Here is an 18,219-nt window from a genome sequence, read left to right on the forward strand (position 1 = left end):
GCCTAATTCTAGACTCCTTGTTACAGAAATACCTCGTAAACGCTGGAACTTGCAGACTTTTTTTTTTTTTCTTTTTTCAATTTGTATTTTAGTAGGAAAGGCACCCAGTGGCGTCGTGCTGAGACGGTGGTGCCCCCTTCCCCCGCACCTCTAGTAGTTCACCACCACAAGCAGCAAGAAGGTCAACGTGCGCCTCGGGACCCCCGTCATCTCTCCCGTGGACGCCGCTGCCTGTGTGCGACTATCAGTGGGAGAGAGATTGCGGTCACGAGGAGCAGGTTAAAGTTGTTGCTTGTGGCGGTGAACAGCTAGAGGTGCAGGGGAAGGGGCGGGCGCATGGCGAGGGGAGGAGTAGGAAGAGGCAGGACGGAGAGGAGGAGGGGTGCCAGTACACATCCCCCCACCCCCCCGCTCTCCCTCTTACTATGCCACTGAAGTCACCGGAATGTAAGAGGGCTGCATTAGTCTATTAAAGCCGACATTACGAACCAGAAGATAGTGTGGCCCGGATTCTAAAAGCGGCACCGTGATCGGAAGATGCCTGAAAAAAATGGCGCCAGTGGCATGTCACTCAGATTATGGCACTCTTTTCAGAATTGTGGCCTGTGTCAAAGGGTTTTAAAGGTCTACATTTACGGTACCTACTTTTGATGTAAAATCATGCTTAGTGGTGCCAAAAGTTAACCCCTCCCCATAACCCCGCCTCTGTTGATCGGCGCCACTAGGTGTCTGCGTTGATGTGATTCCGGTGCCGTGTTTTGTAGGCGCCTCATGACGCCAATTTGTTTTCTTTTAATTTGTATTTAATTGGTTTTTAATGGCACGGTCAATTATCAAGCTGTAAATAGCCAATTAAAACAATTAACTTAGGTGCTGGGTAGAGCATCTCCCAGCGCCTTCCTAATGGTGCCATTTTTAGAAGCTGGGCCTGTATGTTTTAGTTGTGTTGCGTTCTAGTTCAGTGGAGACCCCTCCTCTAATCATAAGACAGGAAATAATGTGAAATCTGCAATCGTAATCAAGTCGCAATCTTTGATTAGACTTTGATTTGATGTAAACTGGTAGGGTAAAGCATGATGTATGCTATCATTGATTTTGCAGTCCTGTTTCGTTCTGTAGTTGGTTTTAGGGCTTTCTAGTGAGCACCGTACTTGTTTTGACTTGAATTCATATGGTCTGGGTGAATTATACCACATTGTTAAACTGGCTAAACACTCTTGGGATGAAATTAACTGCTCCTCTGGTGGATATTAGAACTGCAGAAAAACCAAACAAACTATAATGCCATCATACCTTTCTACAGGAGCTGGGCTATGCATTACATTCAACCTTGTCATGCCCAAACACACAACGTCTGATAAATCGATCCTTCCAACTGGATCAGTACTCTTCTCACTCTCATAGAAGAGGAGGGATCGTTCCAAGGAACACCAGTGTTTATGGAAATCTATAGAAATCAATATGAAACAATAATAATAAATACACATTGGACTATGCTTATCATATTTTTTAAAAAAAAAACCCAAACCCTGTACACATATCCCCGCCCTGTTCAACCTCTAGCCCTGCCTTCAGAAAGCTTCCTCTCTTTGTGAGGAGCTCTGGCCATGTCTGGAGGGTCTGGAGCATGCGTGGATGCATGTAATGTCATCTTTGCCTGCTCAGAGGCCCTCCAGATGCGGCCGGAACTTGTAGGGGCTTTCCAAAACCCAGATAAATGCTGGGTTTTGGAAAGTCCGTCTGGAAGCCTGGACAGTCCTCTAAAAAGAGGACATGTCCGGGTTTCCCTGGACATCTGGTAACCCTACATTGGACTTAATTCATAGACCCTGTCATTAAGAACATAAGATAAGCGATGCTGAATCAGTCCAAGGTTCAAGTCCAGCATCCTGTCTCTGAAAGTGACAAGTTCAGGCCACAAGTACCTGGCAGATCCCCCCAAAACAAACAATCTCTCATAGCTCAATTCATAGGATAAACGATAGCTATCCCAAGTCACCTTGGCTAATAATTCCCAAACTTGTCCAAGGAGAAATTATGTCTCACCTAATAATTTTCTTTCTTCTAGTTCTATTATACCAGGGGTAGGCAATTCCGGTCCTCAAGAGCCGGAGCCAGGTCAGGTTTTCAGGATATCCACAATGAATATGTATGAGATGGATTTGCATGCACTGCCTCCTTGAGATGCAAATCTATCTCATGCATATTTATTGTGGATATCCTAAAAACCTGATCTGGCTCTGGCTCCCGAGGACCGGAATTGCCTACCCCTGTACTATACTAGTTCAGAACCTTTGGGTTATGTCATATGATGACATCATTTAGAGCAGGGCTGCCCAATTCCGGTCCTCGAGATCTACTGGCAGGCCAGGTTTTCAGGATATCCACAATGAATATGCATGAGAGAGATTTGCATACCAAGAAGGCAGTGCAGGCAAATCTCTCTCATGCATATTCATTGTGGATATCCTGAAAACCTGGCCTGCCAGTAGATCTCGAGGACTGGACTTGGACAGCCCTGATTTAGAGCAGTGGTTCCCAACCTTGTCCTGGAGGACCACCAGGCCAGTCAGGTTTTTTGGATAGCCCTAATGAATATGTATGGAGAAGATTTGCATGCCTGTCACTTCCATTATATGCAAATCTCTCTCATACATATTCATTAGGGCTATTCCAAAAACGGTGATCTTCCAAGACAGGGTTAGGAACCAATGGTTTAGAGAATCATGCCTCTGGCAAAGGTAGGCACTGGAAATGTAGGCCAGGGTTTTCAAGGCCTACATTTCTGACACACTTGAACCATGCCTCTGGGTTTTGGAAGTCTCGTAATTTCCACCACAAGTGTACTAGTTAGAGTGGTATATGCACATAGATCCCTTTCTTTACAGTCTACTGAACTGACCTTTAACATACCTGCTCTAATAGGAATGGCCATGATATCTGAAGCTGTCACAGTACCTAATATGTTGCTGTCATTTCTTTTTTGGGGGGTGGGAAGGGTCAGTTACCACTGAGGGATTAAGGAGGGTCATGCTTTAATCCATCCAATGGTCAATTGGACAGTTAGGGCACATTTTGTGACTTAGTCATGACTTAAACAGGTTCAGATTTTAAAAAAATCCCAATTTTTCCCTCTCTCAAATCTGAATTTTGAAAATCATGACTGGGGCATTTTTATAAAAAAACATCCATCTGCCGCTTTGTGCCACTTTTGAGACCAGTTTGTCTCTTTTGAAAACGAGCAGATTGTCTTAGTCACTTGATACTTTTTCTGACCCTGCAGCTTCTGCCTGCCTCCTTTCCCAAATTCTCTCTGAGGTCCTAACCATTTTCTACTCTATGCACCCCTCTGTGCCCACACGTACCATCTTTTGTCTTCTTGATGGCTGCAAGCTTGGTAATAGCTGCTGTCTTGTAGAGATACCCAGAAATCACCACAGGTTGCATTATTTCATCATATACTCTAATCTGGTCTGAATCGTCAGAGGCTTGGTTTTCTGTAAAACACAGATAAAAATGTTGTGAATATTTCCTTTAGTACATGAAGTTTTATCTCAGTCTACTCCAGCAATTGATAGAAGAGAAACTGTGGAACAGTCCTTGGACAGAAATCAATGATCATACTGTTACCCTTCCAATCTACCTACCACTCGGCACAGTAGCCTTTCAGATCCTCACAGATCCATAATGTCCTAAGCCCCCAAAGTCTAACTCCACTGGAGGATCTCCATGGTAGTGTAGAGGTCCCCAGATGGCATCTAAGCCTTTTTGCTGCCACCCAGGAGTGCACCATGATCCAAAATGGCCTCCATAACTGCTAGGGATGCTATGTTTGGCTGTGCTATTGGTAATCCTAACAGCTAGCGCACGGTAATAACCCATGTGCTAGCTGTCACAGCCAGCCATGCGTCAACCTCCCACATCACACCCAGAACCATCATACCAAACAAATGGACTAATAGCAAACAAAGATAAAACAGAACTACTTCTAATTAACAAATAGGGAGGAAATAACCCGAGATACCAACTAACTCTGAACGGCAATACCATAAAATCATCCATAGAAGGAGTGAGGAACCTAGGAATATGGCTGAACCCAAACCTAGACATAACATTACAGATCAAACTCATCGTGAGGAATGCTTATGGCAAACTCTGCTGGGTTAGAGGACATAAATCCTACCTCACCCATCAAGCAAAGTTCAACGTAATAATAACCCTGTTACTCTCAATCTTTGACTACTGCAATGCAGTCCTGCTGGGCATTCTGAAGTATAGGATGAGACAGATTCAAATGGTATAAAACGCAGCGGCAAGATTTCTGTTGGGAAAATCGAGGCAGATGAGTGCCACCCCGGTACTGAAAGAGTTACACTGGCTCCCGATTGAAAGCAGGGTGAAATTTAAGATCTTGAGGCTGACGCACAAAACCATTCATCTCTCAGAATCGCAATAACTAGAGGCCAGACTACGTTACCATACAAAAGCACGCGCCCTACGCTCGAGCCAAGAATACCTGTTGGAAATACCCTCCTTCAAAGACATCAAATACAAAAGTGTTAGGACAAGAATGCTCTCGGCGATGTCTCCAAGGTGATGGAACTTCCTTCCAAAGGAAATAAAACTAGAAAAGGACACTGGACAGTTCAAGAAAGGGACAAAGACCATCCTCTTCACAGATTACTTTAACTAATAAAGCAATATAGAGGAGATAGCTAGCTAGTCCCCATTAGGAACACAACATAGAACATGATACAGATATTATGTGTGCAAATAGATAGGATTTAGTATAAACAGAGTACACGGTACTAGTGACCTGGATTGGCCACTTCGAGAACGGGCCACTGGGCTTGATGGACCATTGGTCTGACCCAGTAAGGCTATTCTTATGTTCTTATTATATGTATATATACGTAGGATGATTGATTGTGGTATAAATACCATCTCAGAAAACACTAACTCTGTATTGTAACACCTTTACAGAAGCTCATGTAAACCATTCCGAATTGACTCCCCAGTCATTAGTAGCGGTATAGAAGCTTTTAATAAACAATAAACACTCCACTGTTTAGGCAGCTATGCAGCATGTTTAATGCAAAGGCTCCTGTTTTAGTGCAGTTGACAGCTTTTGTCAGCCAGGCTAAAACCCTGCGTTAGCTACTTACCTCAGTTTAGTAAAAAAAAAAAATCACAGTTTAAACTACCCGCCTACTTTGTAATTCCACCCATGCTCTGCTAACTCCTCCCCCAAACACTCTTATACTTGGGATAGATTCAGAAGTCACCCCAGAAAATACCTTTTCATGGAAAGGGCGGTGAATGCTCAGAAAGGCCTCCCAGTGGAGGTGATGGAGACGAACAGTGTATCTGAATTCAAGACAGCTTGGGACAAGTACGTTGGATCTCTAAGGGAGAGGAAGGGATAGTGAATGGCATGGTTGAGCAAACTAACGTGTTTCCCCCCCAAATAAGACATTGTCTTATATTAATTTTGGGCCCCAAAAAGAAACTAGGTCTTATTTTCGGGAATGTCTTATTTTTTTTTGTGTACAATGATCATCTCTCCCTTCCTCTCCTTCACCCCAATTCTTCCTATTTCCTTTCTCTCCCCCACATGTGTAGCATCTTTCCTCCCCTCTCAACCATCCCCTTGTGCAGTATCTTTCTATCCCTCCATCCCATCCCTTGTGCAGCAGAACCCTTGCAGCTTGTATCCCTCCCTCCCATCCCTTGAAGCTTCTATCCCTCCCTTCCTCCCATTCCCCATGTAGCATCTTTCTATCCTCCCCTCGCCACCGCAACCCACCCGACCCATCTCTTCCTCCGACAATGAGACAGAAAGAAATATACCTTATAACAAACCGGCAGTGTCGGCAGCAAGCTGGACAGGCTCCTTTGCAGCCTTGGCCATTCCACTGCCGGCGACTAGGGCTTATTTTCGGGAAAACATGGTAGGTAGGCCATATGGTCTTTATCTGCCTTTATTTTTCTCTGTTTCCTTGTTTCTATGTATGTGCCTATTTGTCATAAAATTATGCTAGCATTTTGAGTGGTCAGATATGGACAGATAAGCTATCTTTATGCAGTCCCTGTCCTACTGAATATTGTCCCCAGTATCTCCATAAACACCAGAGTCAGTAAACAAAGTATTCTGATTTAGCCAAAATGAAGCTACAATAGCATTTTGCTGGAGCTGTGTCGCCATGAAGAGTTTCAATAAACCCTTATCAAAAATATTTACTTTCTCAAACCTCATTCCACACAGGTACCTACAACATTAGAATGAAGTAATACAAGTGGTTAGACTAGAGGCACAGAGACAAACTTAATTCATCTCATGTTATTGTAAGACTGACAAACTCGATCTAAATCTATACCAATTAATGAAGACAGCTGCTTCTTAGGGATGTATTAAAATGGGGTGTAGGTTTTGGATTTAATTACTCAATTTTCTGAATCCAGGCTCCAAGCGAGTTACAGCTCAGATAATGGAGTTATTTCTCAACCAGTCCTCACGCTTTTAAGATAAGCACGCCTGGATTTATTTTTATATGGAGCTCAGACGCTGTATGAGATTATCGGGCACATCTGTTTTCAGTGATTATTTTGTCTTCTTTTTGATTCTCTTCACTGGGACGTTTATATATATTTATACACATATTGTGAAGGTATATGATGGAAGAGGCACACCTGCTGTATACCATTATTGGTGTACATATTGCAGGAAATTGCCTGGGTGGACTTTGCTGTGGCTATCCAGTTAGGTCCCTTAAATATTGATTTACCTTTCACATTTTGAATGTGTAAAATATATAATATATAAAAAGAAACATATAATAACATGTATAATAAAATTAATATCATATAGAAGAGGCATAAGGCAGGTTTTTCTATGTTATAACCTCCCCTTATATTTATTTCTGAGTTGGGCTTTTTTTTGTTTAGATTTTAAAGCGTTTGAGCCAGATTTAATAAAAGGAGCGACTGTGTTCTAACCCACATTAATGTGTATTATTCATCACCTGCCTCATTTTATGCAATGGGAATAGTTACTAATAGGTGGTGCAAATGTGGTCGCATGCTTTATCAAACCTAGCTCTAAGTTTTCCCCGAGACAATAGAAGGTGAAATGACTCGCCAAGGACAGAAAGAAAGTCAGTGGGAGAAAACTTCCAGCTCCTCTGGTTTTAAGCTTCCTGCTCTATCCAGCAGGCTAAATCTTCACTCCGATGTTTTAAAATGATGGAGAAACTTCAAAATTATTTGTCATTTTAACTCTTCTCCAACTAAAATGACACGAAAATCTAACAAAATATTATTTGGAATATTTGGAATATTTGTCATGTGTGCTAAATCATTTCAGTGTGCGTGATTCATGAACTTTAGGAGATGAATGCATTAAAATCAAAGAGAGAACCCCCCCTCTCAATATGCATAAGTCCAAATATTATAACAAATATTATAACACTTAATAAATAATACATAACAATTTATTTGTTTCATATGCCCACCCCTTTTCATTTGCAGCAGAACTGAACCACTAGGTTAGCTGCATGGAGTGGTGTTCCCCCGGTCATTCGTGGTCGGCGGTTCGCGGTCCCAGTCATTCGCAGTATTTTCCGACCGCAACCGCCGACCAGAAGAGGACAGTTGGAGAACATAAGAACATAAGAAGTTGCCTCCGCTGAGGCAGACCAGAGGTCCATCTCGTCCAGTGGTCCGCTCCCGTGGCGGCCCATCAGGCCTATTGCCTGAACAGTGGTCCATGACTATTTCTATAACCTACTTGTACTCCTATCCCTATAACCCACGTCTATTCTTATATGTACCCCTCAATCCCTTTGTCCTCTAGGAACCTATCCAAACCTTCTTTGAAGTTGGAGAGGCAGGAGAGAGCAACTGGAGCACTGGTGAGTAAAGTAAATCAATCGCTGTATGCTTCGACCGCCTCTTCCTGCACTAAAGTCGGGCCTTACCAATCAGGAGCTGTGTGTCAAAGCAGCTCCTGATTGGTGAGGCCCGACTTTAGTGCAGGAAGAGGCGGTTGGAGCATACATTGAGTGATTTTCTTCACTCGCTGGCACTCCGGCTGCCCTCTCCTGCCTCTCCCGCTGCCCTCTCCAGTCTCTCTCATGAAAAACCGTATTCGCGGTTTTTCAAGATTCGCGGGGGGGGGGGGGGGGGGGAGGGGTTCCTGGAATGGAACCCCCGTGAATATCGGGGAAGTACTGTATAGCATAATACAGGGTGCCCACAAAAACACTCCTTGATTTTAAATGGTTACAAAACCAAAATTTATGGGAATATTCTTTCACCTTTGAGGCTACAGTGTCATCAACTCATAAAGTTTCATATGGTATCTGTTGATTACATATACTTGATGTGCGCCCCCATCTGTTACTCAGCAGACATTGATGCGATAATCGAGATCGGACCAGACTCTCCGAAGCATATCTGGCGTGATCGCGTTTATAGCTTCAGTGATGCGTTCCTGCAGATCATCCATAGTGGCGGGTAGTGGAGGTACGTATACTCTGTCTTTCATGTACCCCCAAAGGAAAAAGGCACAAACGGTAATGTCTGGAGATCTTTGGGGCCACTTGAGGAACACCTGGTCATTTTGTCGCGTTGCATTGTCTGAAGGTTGTAACTTCTGCACCAACTGCAGCTTATAAGGGTGAAAGTGCAAGCGATTGTGTAAGATCATGCTTTTTGGGATTTGTATTTGCTGTCATCTTATTTATAAACATATTCCATCTTCCATCTTGTACCCATTTAAAATCAAGGGGTGTTTTTGTGGGCACACCGTATAACAAAATATTATTTGTATTCCGCAAAAAAATGTACAGTTTGATGTGGATCACATATAAGAGCTGGTCATAACCAGGAATATTACATATTATTCAGAAACATATACCGTATTTTCACGCATATAACGCGCACGTTATACACGATTTTTACAAACCGTGCATAACCTTGCGCGTTATACGCGTGAGCGCGCTTTACAACTTTTTTTTTACATAGGTCCCCCCCCGACGTCCGATTCACCCCCCCGCAGGACCGCTCGCACCCCCACCCAGAAGGACCGCTCGCACCCCCATAGCCTCCCGACTCCCCCCCCATCATGTAGAAGCTCCTACCGTTGTCCTGCTGCTTCCTCTTGGCGGTCCCGGCCCTTCTGTGAGCCCTGCGTCTGCGCTGCTTCCTCTTCCGGTTGTCCCGCCCTTTCTCTGACGTCAGAGAAAGGGCGGGACCGCCAGAAGAGGAAGCAGCGCAGACGCAGGGCTCACAGAAGGGCCGGGCTTGCCAAGAGGAAGCAGCAGGACAACGGTAGGAGCTTCTACATGATGGGGGGGGGGGGTCGGGAGGCTGTGGGGTTGCAAGCGGTCCTTCGGGATGGGGGTGCGGGTGCGAGTGCGTGCGAGCGGTCCTTCGGGGTGGGGGTGCGGGTGGGAGTGCGTGCGAGCGGTCCTTCAGGGTGGGGGTGGGAGTGCGTGCGAGCGGTCCTTCGGGGTGGGGGTGCGAGCGGTTCTGCGGGGGGGTGAATCGGACATGGGGGGGGGCATCAGGCTTTCAGGGTGGGGACAGGACTTCAAGGGGGAGAGGAGAGTCGGGGCGGGCGAAAGGAGAGTCGGGGTGGCCAGAGGAGAGTGGGGGCGGGCGGTGACGGGAGAGTCAGGGCGGTGTGCGCGGTATATAAAAATTTATTTACATAAATTACAGTTTCCCGCGTGCTATACCCGTGTGCGCGTTTTACACGGGTGCGCGGTATATGAGTGAAAATACGGTAATACATACTATACAGCAAACATTTACAAAACAGGTACGGTTTTAGGATTCATCTAAAACCCCCATAAGTAAAGGACTGAGATGACATCAGTGCAATCTCAGATCCCAACCATGCTGCCTGGAAAGAAAGCAGTCCATCCATGTGTTTGCCCTGAAATGATGGGAAGGCGAAGAAGCTGACATTTCTAGTAACAAGCGGAAACCACAAACACAAAGCGAGCAACCATATAAGATAGAACCAAATCTTGCAACACTTATAAAGAAAACAGACACATTTAAACTGCACATGTATAACCACAGGAAACCAACGAAACCTGAGATAATAATAAGAAATATGGTCCTGTTTATGCAAAGAAAATATCAAGTGAACGGCTGTATTTTAGACTGTCTAAAGTTGCTCCAAAAACAGCTATGGACAGCCCAAATAAACGATGTTGCAATAACTCAATATGCTTAAAACCAGAGCCTGGATCAATAATTTAAACTGAGGTTCCATAGAGAATGAAGCTTCCACATTGCGATGGGGTGTTGGTAAGTTCTCAGCCCAACCGAAAAGAGAATGATGTGGATATGGTTCAATGATCTGAAACAATATCAAAACAGAGAATTTTGTTTCTGCAAACTGGCACTTAACGGAATGAGATAACCCTCTTTTCAGCTGCAGCGTCAAAATAACGCTCAGAATTCAGGAAGTTTGTTTGCTGGGCTGAGAACTTTTCAGCACTCCCTTGTATGTAATAAAAGTGAGCCAAGTATAGGACAATTGAGCCACTGTGACATCACTGATGAGGTTGGCTCTTATTGGTGGAATGAGGCATTATGACATCACAATCTCAGCTCTGAAAGTCTTCACACTGCGCAGGGGCCGAAAAGTTCTCAGTCCAACCAACCAACTTCCTAAATTCTGAGCATTATTTTGCCACTGTAGCTGAAAATAGCTGTTTTATTTCGCTAAGTGCCAATTTGTGGAAACAAAATCATGTTTTGACATTGTTTTTGATCATTGATTGAACCATATCCATGTCATTCTCTTCTTGGTTGAGCTGAGAACTTTTCAGCACCCCCTTGTACAAAGAAAGCTTTCTGAGTAAATAAAATGTTTGACTTTAATAAAAATGATTTACAAAAAAAAAACAACAAAAAACTAACCCGAGCTTGCATTAATAGATCCCTATCCAAAATCACACCCAGCAACTTCATAGTAGAAGCCAGCAACTAACTGGACTGGCCAACCGGCAGTAATGTGTCCTGAAAATAGAGATTCAGAAAGCAAAGAGATTTGCTATATAAATGGTAAGTAGTACCTGTCCAGCATTGAATCAAGGGCACACAGGGGTGGACAGTGCTGCATAAATCTCATAGTGCTATAAAAATGGTAAGTAGTTGCAAGGTCTACTTACCACTGTAAGTTCTGTGTGAACTACTTTCCAGTGTCCGTTGAGGGTCTAGAACCTGTGTAGGAGAGTTCGGCACATCAGCATAACCCATATCTGCTGCGTTCACAGATTCAGCATCAGAGAAGAACTGTATGACAGTTTTTAGCAGGTTGGGACCTGCTACTGCAGCGCAGAGTGTCTGAAAGAAAGAAACAAGGCTTCCATTGTTCTGCTGAACAGCCATCGCTTGGGGAATGTGGACAACATCTGTACACCTGGGCCAAGCACTCTGGGAAGCCAAAGAGTGGAATTTGTGGTCAGATAACCAAATTAACCCCTTAAAATTCTACAGTCCGAGTTCAGTATATAGCAGGATGTGGTGGAGAGAACTAGAATGGCAAGCCCAGTTGTGGGAACGTAAGGACAATGCTGGACGGATCTCTATGGTGGGTCCCAACAGTAGTTGGGAAATAGGGCCAGTGCGGGACAGAGATTTTTATGGCCCGAGCCCTGAAAACGGCAAGGATGGCTCAGGAAGCAGCAGAAGAGTGGGGCAAGATGACGGACTTTCGACAAAAGCCAAAGGCGACCCAGACAATATTGAATTGGAGTTTATTGGCGGTCACAGCAAGGTACCGTATCGGTGCCCTTTTTTTTTCTGCAGACAGACTTTTCAACCAAAGCAATGCCCGCAGTTTTGAAAATCTAAAACTCTGGCCCCAATTTACTAAAGTTTAGTGAGTGAAAATGCTGTTTTGTGCATTACCTGCTGCAAAGCCCATCCTGCATTACCTACAAATTTAAGGCGGTTACAATCAATGCAGACATCCATACATCCAGGGCCTATGTACGTCACTTTCTCTCCTGTCTTAAGTCTACCCTGCGGATACCTCCGCCACAGTACATGAGTTCTAGAATAGCACACACACGGGCATGACAAAGAAGTGTTTAGCACTGATTCTGTAATGGTGGTACGGTGAGGCTAATCCATTAACCATTTTGGCATACCAAAACTTATGTCGGATCAATAGCAGACCAAAGTGTGCCTTCTAATGCATCTGACAATATTCTATAAGGTAGAGAATGACAAGGGGAAAAATTTGTCTCAGTCTAGCGGGGGTCTATCTCCGTCCCGTCTCCACGAGTCCTGTCCCTGCCCCATAAAATCATAAGTGTTTGAGGCTTGTGCAGGTGAGGACAGAGCTTGCAGGGATGGGGCAGGAACAGAGCTCATGGGGACGGGACGGGGAGGAGATAGATCCTGCAGGGACAGGACCAATGTGTCCCCGTGTAAGTCTTACTGTAAAGCAAAGCAAGACGCCAGTGACACTCCCTTGCTCCGCCCACTGGTACAATTCATTTGCTCGTTATGCGTCATGAGACTAGCACCTCAATTTTGTAGGACAGTACCTTGACAATATGTGTTAGAGCAGGGGTGTCCAACCTGCGGCCCCGTGAAGTATTTTGTGCAGCCCCGGTCGAGGGCAATGCAGTATTTTCCTCTGCTGGCCCCTGGGGTTTTACCGTCTCGCCGGCTCCCTCCTCTGTCTTGCGGCAGCGTTTGCGCATTTGTGCGGCCCCAGAAACATTTTCAAAGGTTGGACACTTCTGGGTTAGAGCTTCAATCCTGAATTAGGATGGTTGATCAATTTTAAAATTTACATTCTAAACCTTTTCTTGTCTTATGCCTCCTAATTTTATCTTATGGCTTTTCTATATATAAATTGGTAGCTCCTTTTTATTTTCTGGTTTATTGTTCGAAAAACCGCTTTCCTGCTGTTTGTTAAAAGCAGCATAATAAAGACTAATAAACCATAAACCATGGAAATGCACATTTACAAAGCATTTAGTTGTATATTTCATTTTTAATTTCCATGACCCTGTGGCTCCTGATGGAGGCTGTTCTGCCGAAAATTGGCTGTGTTGTGTCAATCTCATTTGTAGAGACTTTTCACAAAATGGTGCTTTTCTTTCTTTTTATTCATTTTTAAACTTCTAATAAGTGTGATAACATATCCATACAAATAACCTTAAATATATCACTTAATAATCAACAATGATGTTTGACAACCTTCTGGCAACACAAGCAGCAAAACTCAACCATACCATCTCCAACCTGCTGATGACAACGGGCGACCTAAAAACATTCCGAAAAGAAATCAAAACCCTGCTTTTCAAAAAACTCATCCAAATATCTTAACCCCTCTTCACCTACCTCCAGATAATTCTCCCCTATAAAATCCTCCCCAAATCACCTACCTCGTAAACAGATCCCTGAAAAAGGGGATAGAGGGGTACAGATAGAACTTGAGGTAGGTTATAGAAGTGGTCAGGAACCACTTCACGGGTCGCGGACCTGATGGGCCGCCGCGGGAGCGGACCGCTGGGCAGGATGGACCTCTGGTCTGACCCAGTGGAGGCAAATTCTTATGTTCTTATTCTAATCTTACCTACTCCAAATGTAATCTATTTGTTTATATCACACAGTTCTGCACTGTCAATTTGCTATCCAACTTGTAAATCCCCTCGGAATCTTTCCAGCTATATCTCCTCTGTTGTTAAAAAAAAAAAAAAAGTGTATCTTCACTGGAAAATGTCCAGCCAAATCTTTTGTAATCCACCTTGAACTGCAAGGTATAGGCGGAATAGAAATCCGTAATGTAATATAATATTCTCTTATCTCCCCCCTCCCCTTTTCTGATATTTGGATTGAGTTAAACGGGTTCTTGCTTGGAGCCTCATTCTTTCCTGCATAATTTGCAACACCATTCGAGCGCAAGTGTGACTATTCTATAAATTGGGGTGCAAACTTACCCCCCTCTTTTACTAAGGTGCGCTAACCGATCAGCACGCGCTTCACGCATCCGTAGACTAGCATGCACGCGTTAGCCGTTAGAAAGCGCTAAGTCTTGAAACTTGGTGGTGGGCAGTAGAGAGTCGGGTTAACTTCCAGCGTACCCATAACAGAGTAAGGGCTCCTTTTACGAAGCTGCGGTAGCGTTTCTAGGGCGCACTGCAGATTAGTGCGCGCTACGCGGAAAAACTAACGCCAGCTCAATGGAGGCGTTAGCGTCTAGTGTGCGTGGCATTGTGGCGTGCGCTAAAACCGTTAGTGCAGCTTAGTAAAAGGAGCCCTAAGTGTTAACCATAGGTTTTGGAAAAAGAAAGGTCTTGAGTTCAGATTTAAATTGCAGTAGAGAGGAGCATAGTTTGAGATGAAGGGGTAAAGCTATTTTAAAGGTTAAACAACTTTATAATAGCCGTACCACAAGTAAAACACTTAATTACTCACAGAAATGGCCATTTGATGGCGAGAGAACTGCAGAAATGTATTAAATCTTTGAAGACTGTGACGACACCTGGCCCGGACGGATTCTCATCTGAATTTTATAAGATGCTCTTACCCCAATTGTGTGCCCCCCCTCCCTCCTATCACATTTTGACCAGATAATCCAAGATGGGAGTTTCCCGGAGGGTTCCAACATAGTGCTGAACTCCCTGATTCCTAAGCCGGGTAAAGATCCACAGGCCCTGGTCTCTTACCATTCTATTTCCCTATTGAATGTAGATATCATGCTCCTGGCGCGTATCCTGGCAGATAGGCTCTCCCCCATTCTATCTACTTTGATCTGCCCTGAACAGGTGGGTTTTGTCCAGGGCCGGCAATCAGTGGTTAATGTCCGCAAAGTATACTCTTGGGGAGGAGTAGAGGGAGGGATAAGAGAGGAGACAGTGGCATAGTAAGGGGGTGGCAGGCTGCCCCAGGTGCTGTCTTGGTAGAGGCACTGGCACTTCTCTGCCCCCCCATTCCATGCTCGCACTCTCTCTTTCCCACCTCCGTAGCTCTTTAAAATTTTCACCAACATGAGCAACCACTCTAACCTGCTGCTCACACTGGCCTGGCTCCCTCTGAAATCACTTCTGGGTCACGTGATCAGGAAGTGATGTCAGAGGGAAAACCAATCCCAGCACGAGCAGCAGTCGGAGAAGCTGCTCGCGCTGGTGAAGATTTATAGAAGTATGGTGGTGGGAAGGGAGGGTGCGAGTGTGGTGTGGGACACAGACGAAGCGGGGGGCTTGGCGAGGAAGGAGTGGGGAGGCGGAGAGGAGGGCGCATGTGGATGGAGAGAAGGGAGGGGAGCACCACCTCCCCGGAAACCTCCCCCCTCCTTGCTACGCCCCTTAGAGGAGAGATATTGAAGAGATGCAGAGTGAATGTACTTGTAGGTCCATAAGACAAGATTCAGAAAATGGTGCCTACATTTGGGCACTGAAATACATGCGCATTGTGTGCTGTTCTATAAATGGTGCGCCAAGTTGGGTGCTGTTTATAGAATAGTGCTTAGCTCCAGGATTCTTGCCCAAAAAACACCCACTGAAACCTAGTGTAAATCCTCATGTCTAAATTAGGCACAGATCTCCCATATTCTATAATAAGATGAGCATCTTGAGTGAATGCCCGACCATGACCTCAGTGGCGCGTAAGGGAGGGAGGGGTCTGTCTGCCCCGGGTGCTGTTTTCTTAAGGGCACGGCACCCCTCCTCCTCTCTGTCCCCCGCTCCTGTCCTTGCTGCACGCGCGTGCGCCCCTTGCCTTCTGTTCTTTTTTTACTTCCCCGGCGTGATGTTGCTGCCTGCATCGGCATTCTCTCCGACGTCACTTTCGGGACCCGCACCTAGGAAGTGACATCAAAGGGCGAGCCGACGCTGACGTGGGCATGCTGGAGAAGTTAAAAAGGTACGGGGAAAGGGAAGGGGGCGCACGCGCGCAGCAGGTGGGGGGTGGGAAAGAGGGCGGGGGAGTGGCACCACAGCCCCAGGCGCTGCTCACCCTTAGTATGCCACTGCGTGCCTCTCCCATGGCAATGCTCCCTTTTCAGTGGTACTCTGAAAAATTTACCTGCACATCATTAAAGCATAACACCTGGCAAGATATGTGCGTAAATTCAAATGTTAGAGAAAACAAACCAAAACTGCAGACTTGTACACGGTGCAGGCAAATTTTATTTTGACAAATAAATCTTAACTAAAAACCTTTTACCAGACAGGGGACCCAACACGGTCCGTGTTTCGGACAACCTTCATCAGGGGTCCTAATAGGTACAAATACAATATTAAAACAACCATATAAAAATTAAGATAATAAAAGTGCTATATATGATGAATATTGTATGTTTTGATGATCCTACTTATATTTAAGATAGGTGTTTGGGAAAAAGAATTATAGATGTGTGGAAAGAAAAAATGGGTAAAGAAAGAAAGGAAGAGAGAAAATTCATGCATAGTAAAAATGTATACATAAATATAAAAATATTTGAATTTAATATGCATAAACATGTTGAATGTGAAAAGCAAATGAATGGTCTCACTCTATATTCATTTGCTTTTCACATTCAACATGTTTATGCATATTAAATTCAAATATTTTTATATTTATGTATACATTTTTACTATGCATGAATTTTCTCTCTTCCTTTCTTTCTTTACCCATTTTTTCTTTCCACACATCTATAATTCTTTTTCCCAAACACCTATCTTAAATATAAGTAGGATCATCAAAACATACAATATTCATCATATATAGCACTTTTATTATCTTAATTTTTATATGGTTGTTTTAATATTGTATTTGTACCTATTAGGACCCCTGATGAAGGTTGTCCGAAACACGGACCGTGTTGGGTCCCCTGTCTGGTAAAAGGTTTTTAGTTAAGATTTATTTGTCAAAATAAAATTTGCCTGCACCGTGTACAAGTCTGCAGTTTTGGTTTGTTTTCTCTGGTCTGTTTTTTCACTGCAGACGAAGTTGGACCTTTGGTTCTTTTGTAAATTCAAATGTTGCCAATTAGCATTAAGAATTGATTGTTACCACCCAATTATTGGTCCTAATTGGTTCATAATTCAAATTAGGAACACATATTGGGCATACGTCCAAATCTGCATACACAGTTTTGAGCGCCATTTATAGAATTTGGGAGATAACTGTATTTACATACATATGTGTGGATTTTGTATGTGAATCTTCACGTGTATGTGCCTCTCAATAAATACGCCGTTACTCAGGGTCCGAGATGCTGGTTTATTACCCGAAGTATCTCCTCTTGTGTACCGAAGCTGGGGTGCGGTCTTCTGTATTTTCCCTCACGATATTTGTGGATGATAAAGTCCCGTCTGTGCTCCGTAGCGGCACTGGGATGCAGCATCTCGTATGACGGGAGCCGAGCTGCCCAGAACCGGTTGGCTTTCTCATTTCCCAAGACAATAAACAGCTAGTAAAAAAAAAAAAATCAGAATGACAAAGTCAACAGGCAGATTAAAAAAAGGCTTACATATTTCGTAAAAAAAAAAAAAAGAACAGTAACATAGTAACAGATGGCAGATAAGGTCCAGAAGGGTCCATCTAGTCTGCCTAGCAAGTTGGCTAGACTAAACTAAACTAAAACTTAGCTTTGTATACCGGGTCTTCAGCCAAAAAGGAGCTCGACTCAGTTAACAGTAACTAAAAAAAAATACTAAAAAAAGAGTAACAGTCAGAAAATTTTTTTTATTTTTATTTTTTTTTAATTTCTTTATTCAGTATAAATTTTCAAACAAGTGCAGTCAGAAAATTAATATGATTGCTTTCCAAAGTTCACGCAGCGAGTGGTGGACACCTGGAATGCTCTACCAGAGGAGGTTATTGCGGAATCCACCGTTCTAGGATTTAAAAGTAAACTAGATGCACATCTCCTTACGAGAGGCATAGAGGGATATGGGTGACTAAAATTACGCCAAGTGTACACCTGGCTGGGCCTCCGCGTGTGTGGATCACCAGACTTGATAGACCTAAGGTCTGATCCGGAGATGGCGCTTCTTATGTTCTTATGATGCCTCATTCCACAGTACCTTAGAGCCAACCTCATCAGTGATGTTACAATGGAGTAGCAACATTCCAGAATCCCAAAGAGTAACAAAAGATTCCAGAACCCCAAAGAGTAGCAACATTCCAGAGCTGAAATTGTGACACGGACAAGAGGACATGGACTGAAGCTAAGGGGGGACAAGTCCATGAAGT

The 18,219-nt window shown here is 44.1% G+C and overlaps 1 protein-coding gene across 7 annotated transcripts in view; it reads right to left on the bottom strand.

The window, feature by feature from the left end:
* Nucleotides 1-18,219, bottom strand: part of ARAP3 (ArfGAP with RhoGAP domain, ankyrin repeat and PH domain 3) — a 293,655-nt gene that overhangs the window by 142,988 nt on the left and 132,448 nt on the right. For all 7 annotated transcript variants that reach the window (XM_033926806.1, XM_033926807.1, XM_033926811.1 and 4 more), the window contains 4 exons: nt 17,252-17,434; nt 11,190-11,364; nt 3,366-3,497; nt 1,294-1,447 (listed from right to left, as the gene is read on the bottom strand). In XM_033926806.1, coding sequence (XP_033782697.1) covers nt 1,294-1,447; nt 3,366-3,497; nt 11,190-11,364; nt 17,252-17,434 — 644 coding nt within the window. The remainder of the gene's footprint in view (nt 1-1,293; nt 1,448-3,365; nt 3,498-11,189; nt 11,365-17,251; nt 17,435-18,219) is intronic.

Source organism: Geotrypetes seraphini, chromosome 18 (assembly GCF_902459505.1).
Source record: "Geotrypetes seraphini chromosome 18, aGeoSer1.1, whole genome shotgun sequence".
Lineage (NCBI taxonomy): Eukaryota > Metazoa > Chordata > Amphibia > Gymnophiona > Dermophiidae > Geotrypetes > Geotrypetes seraphini.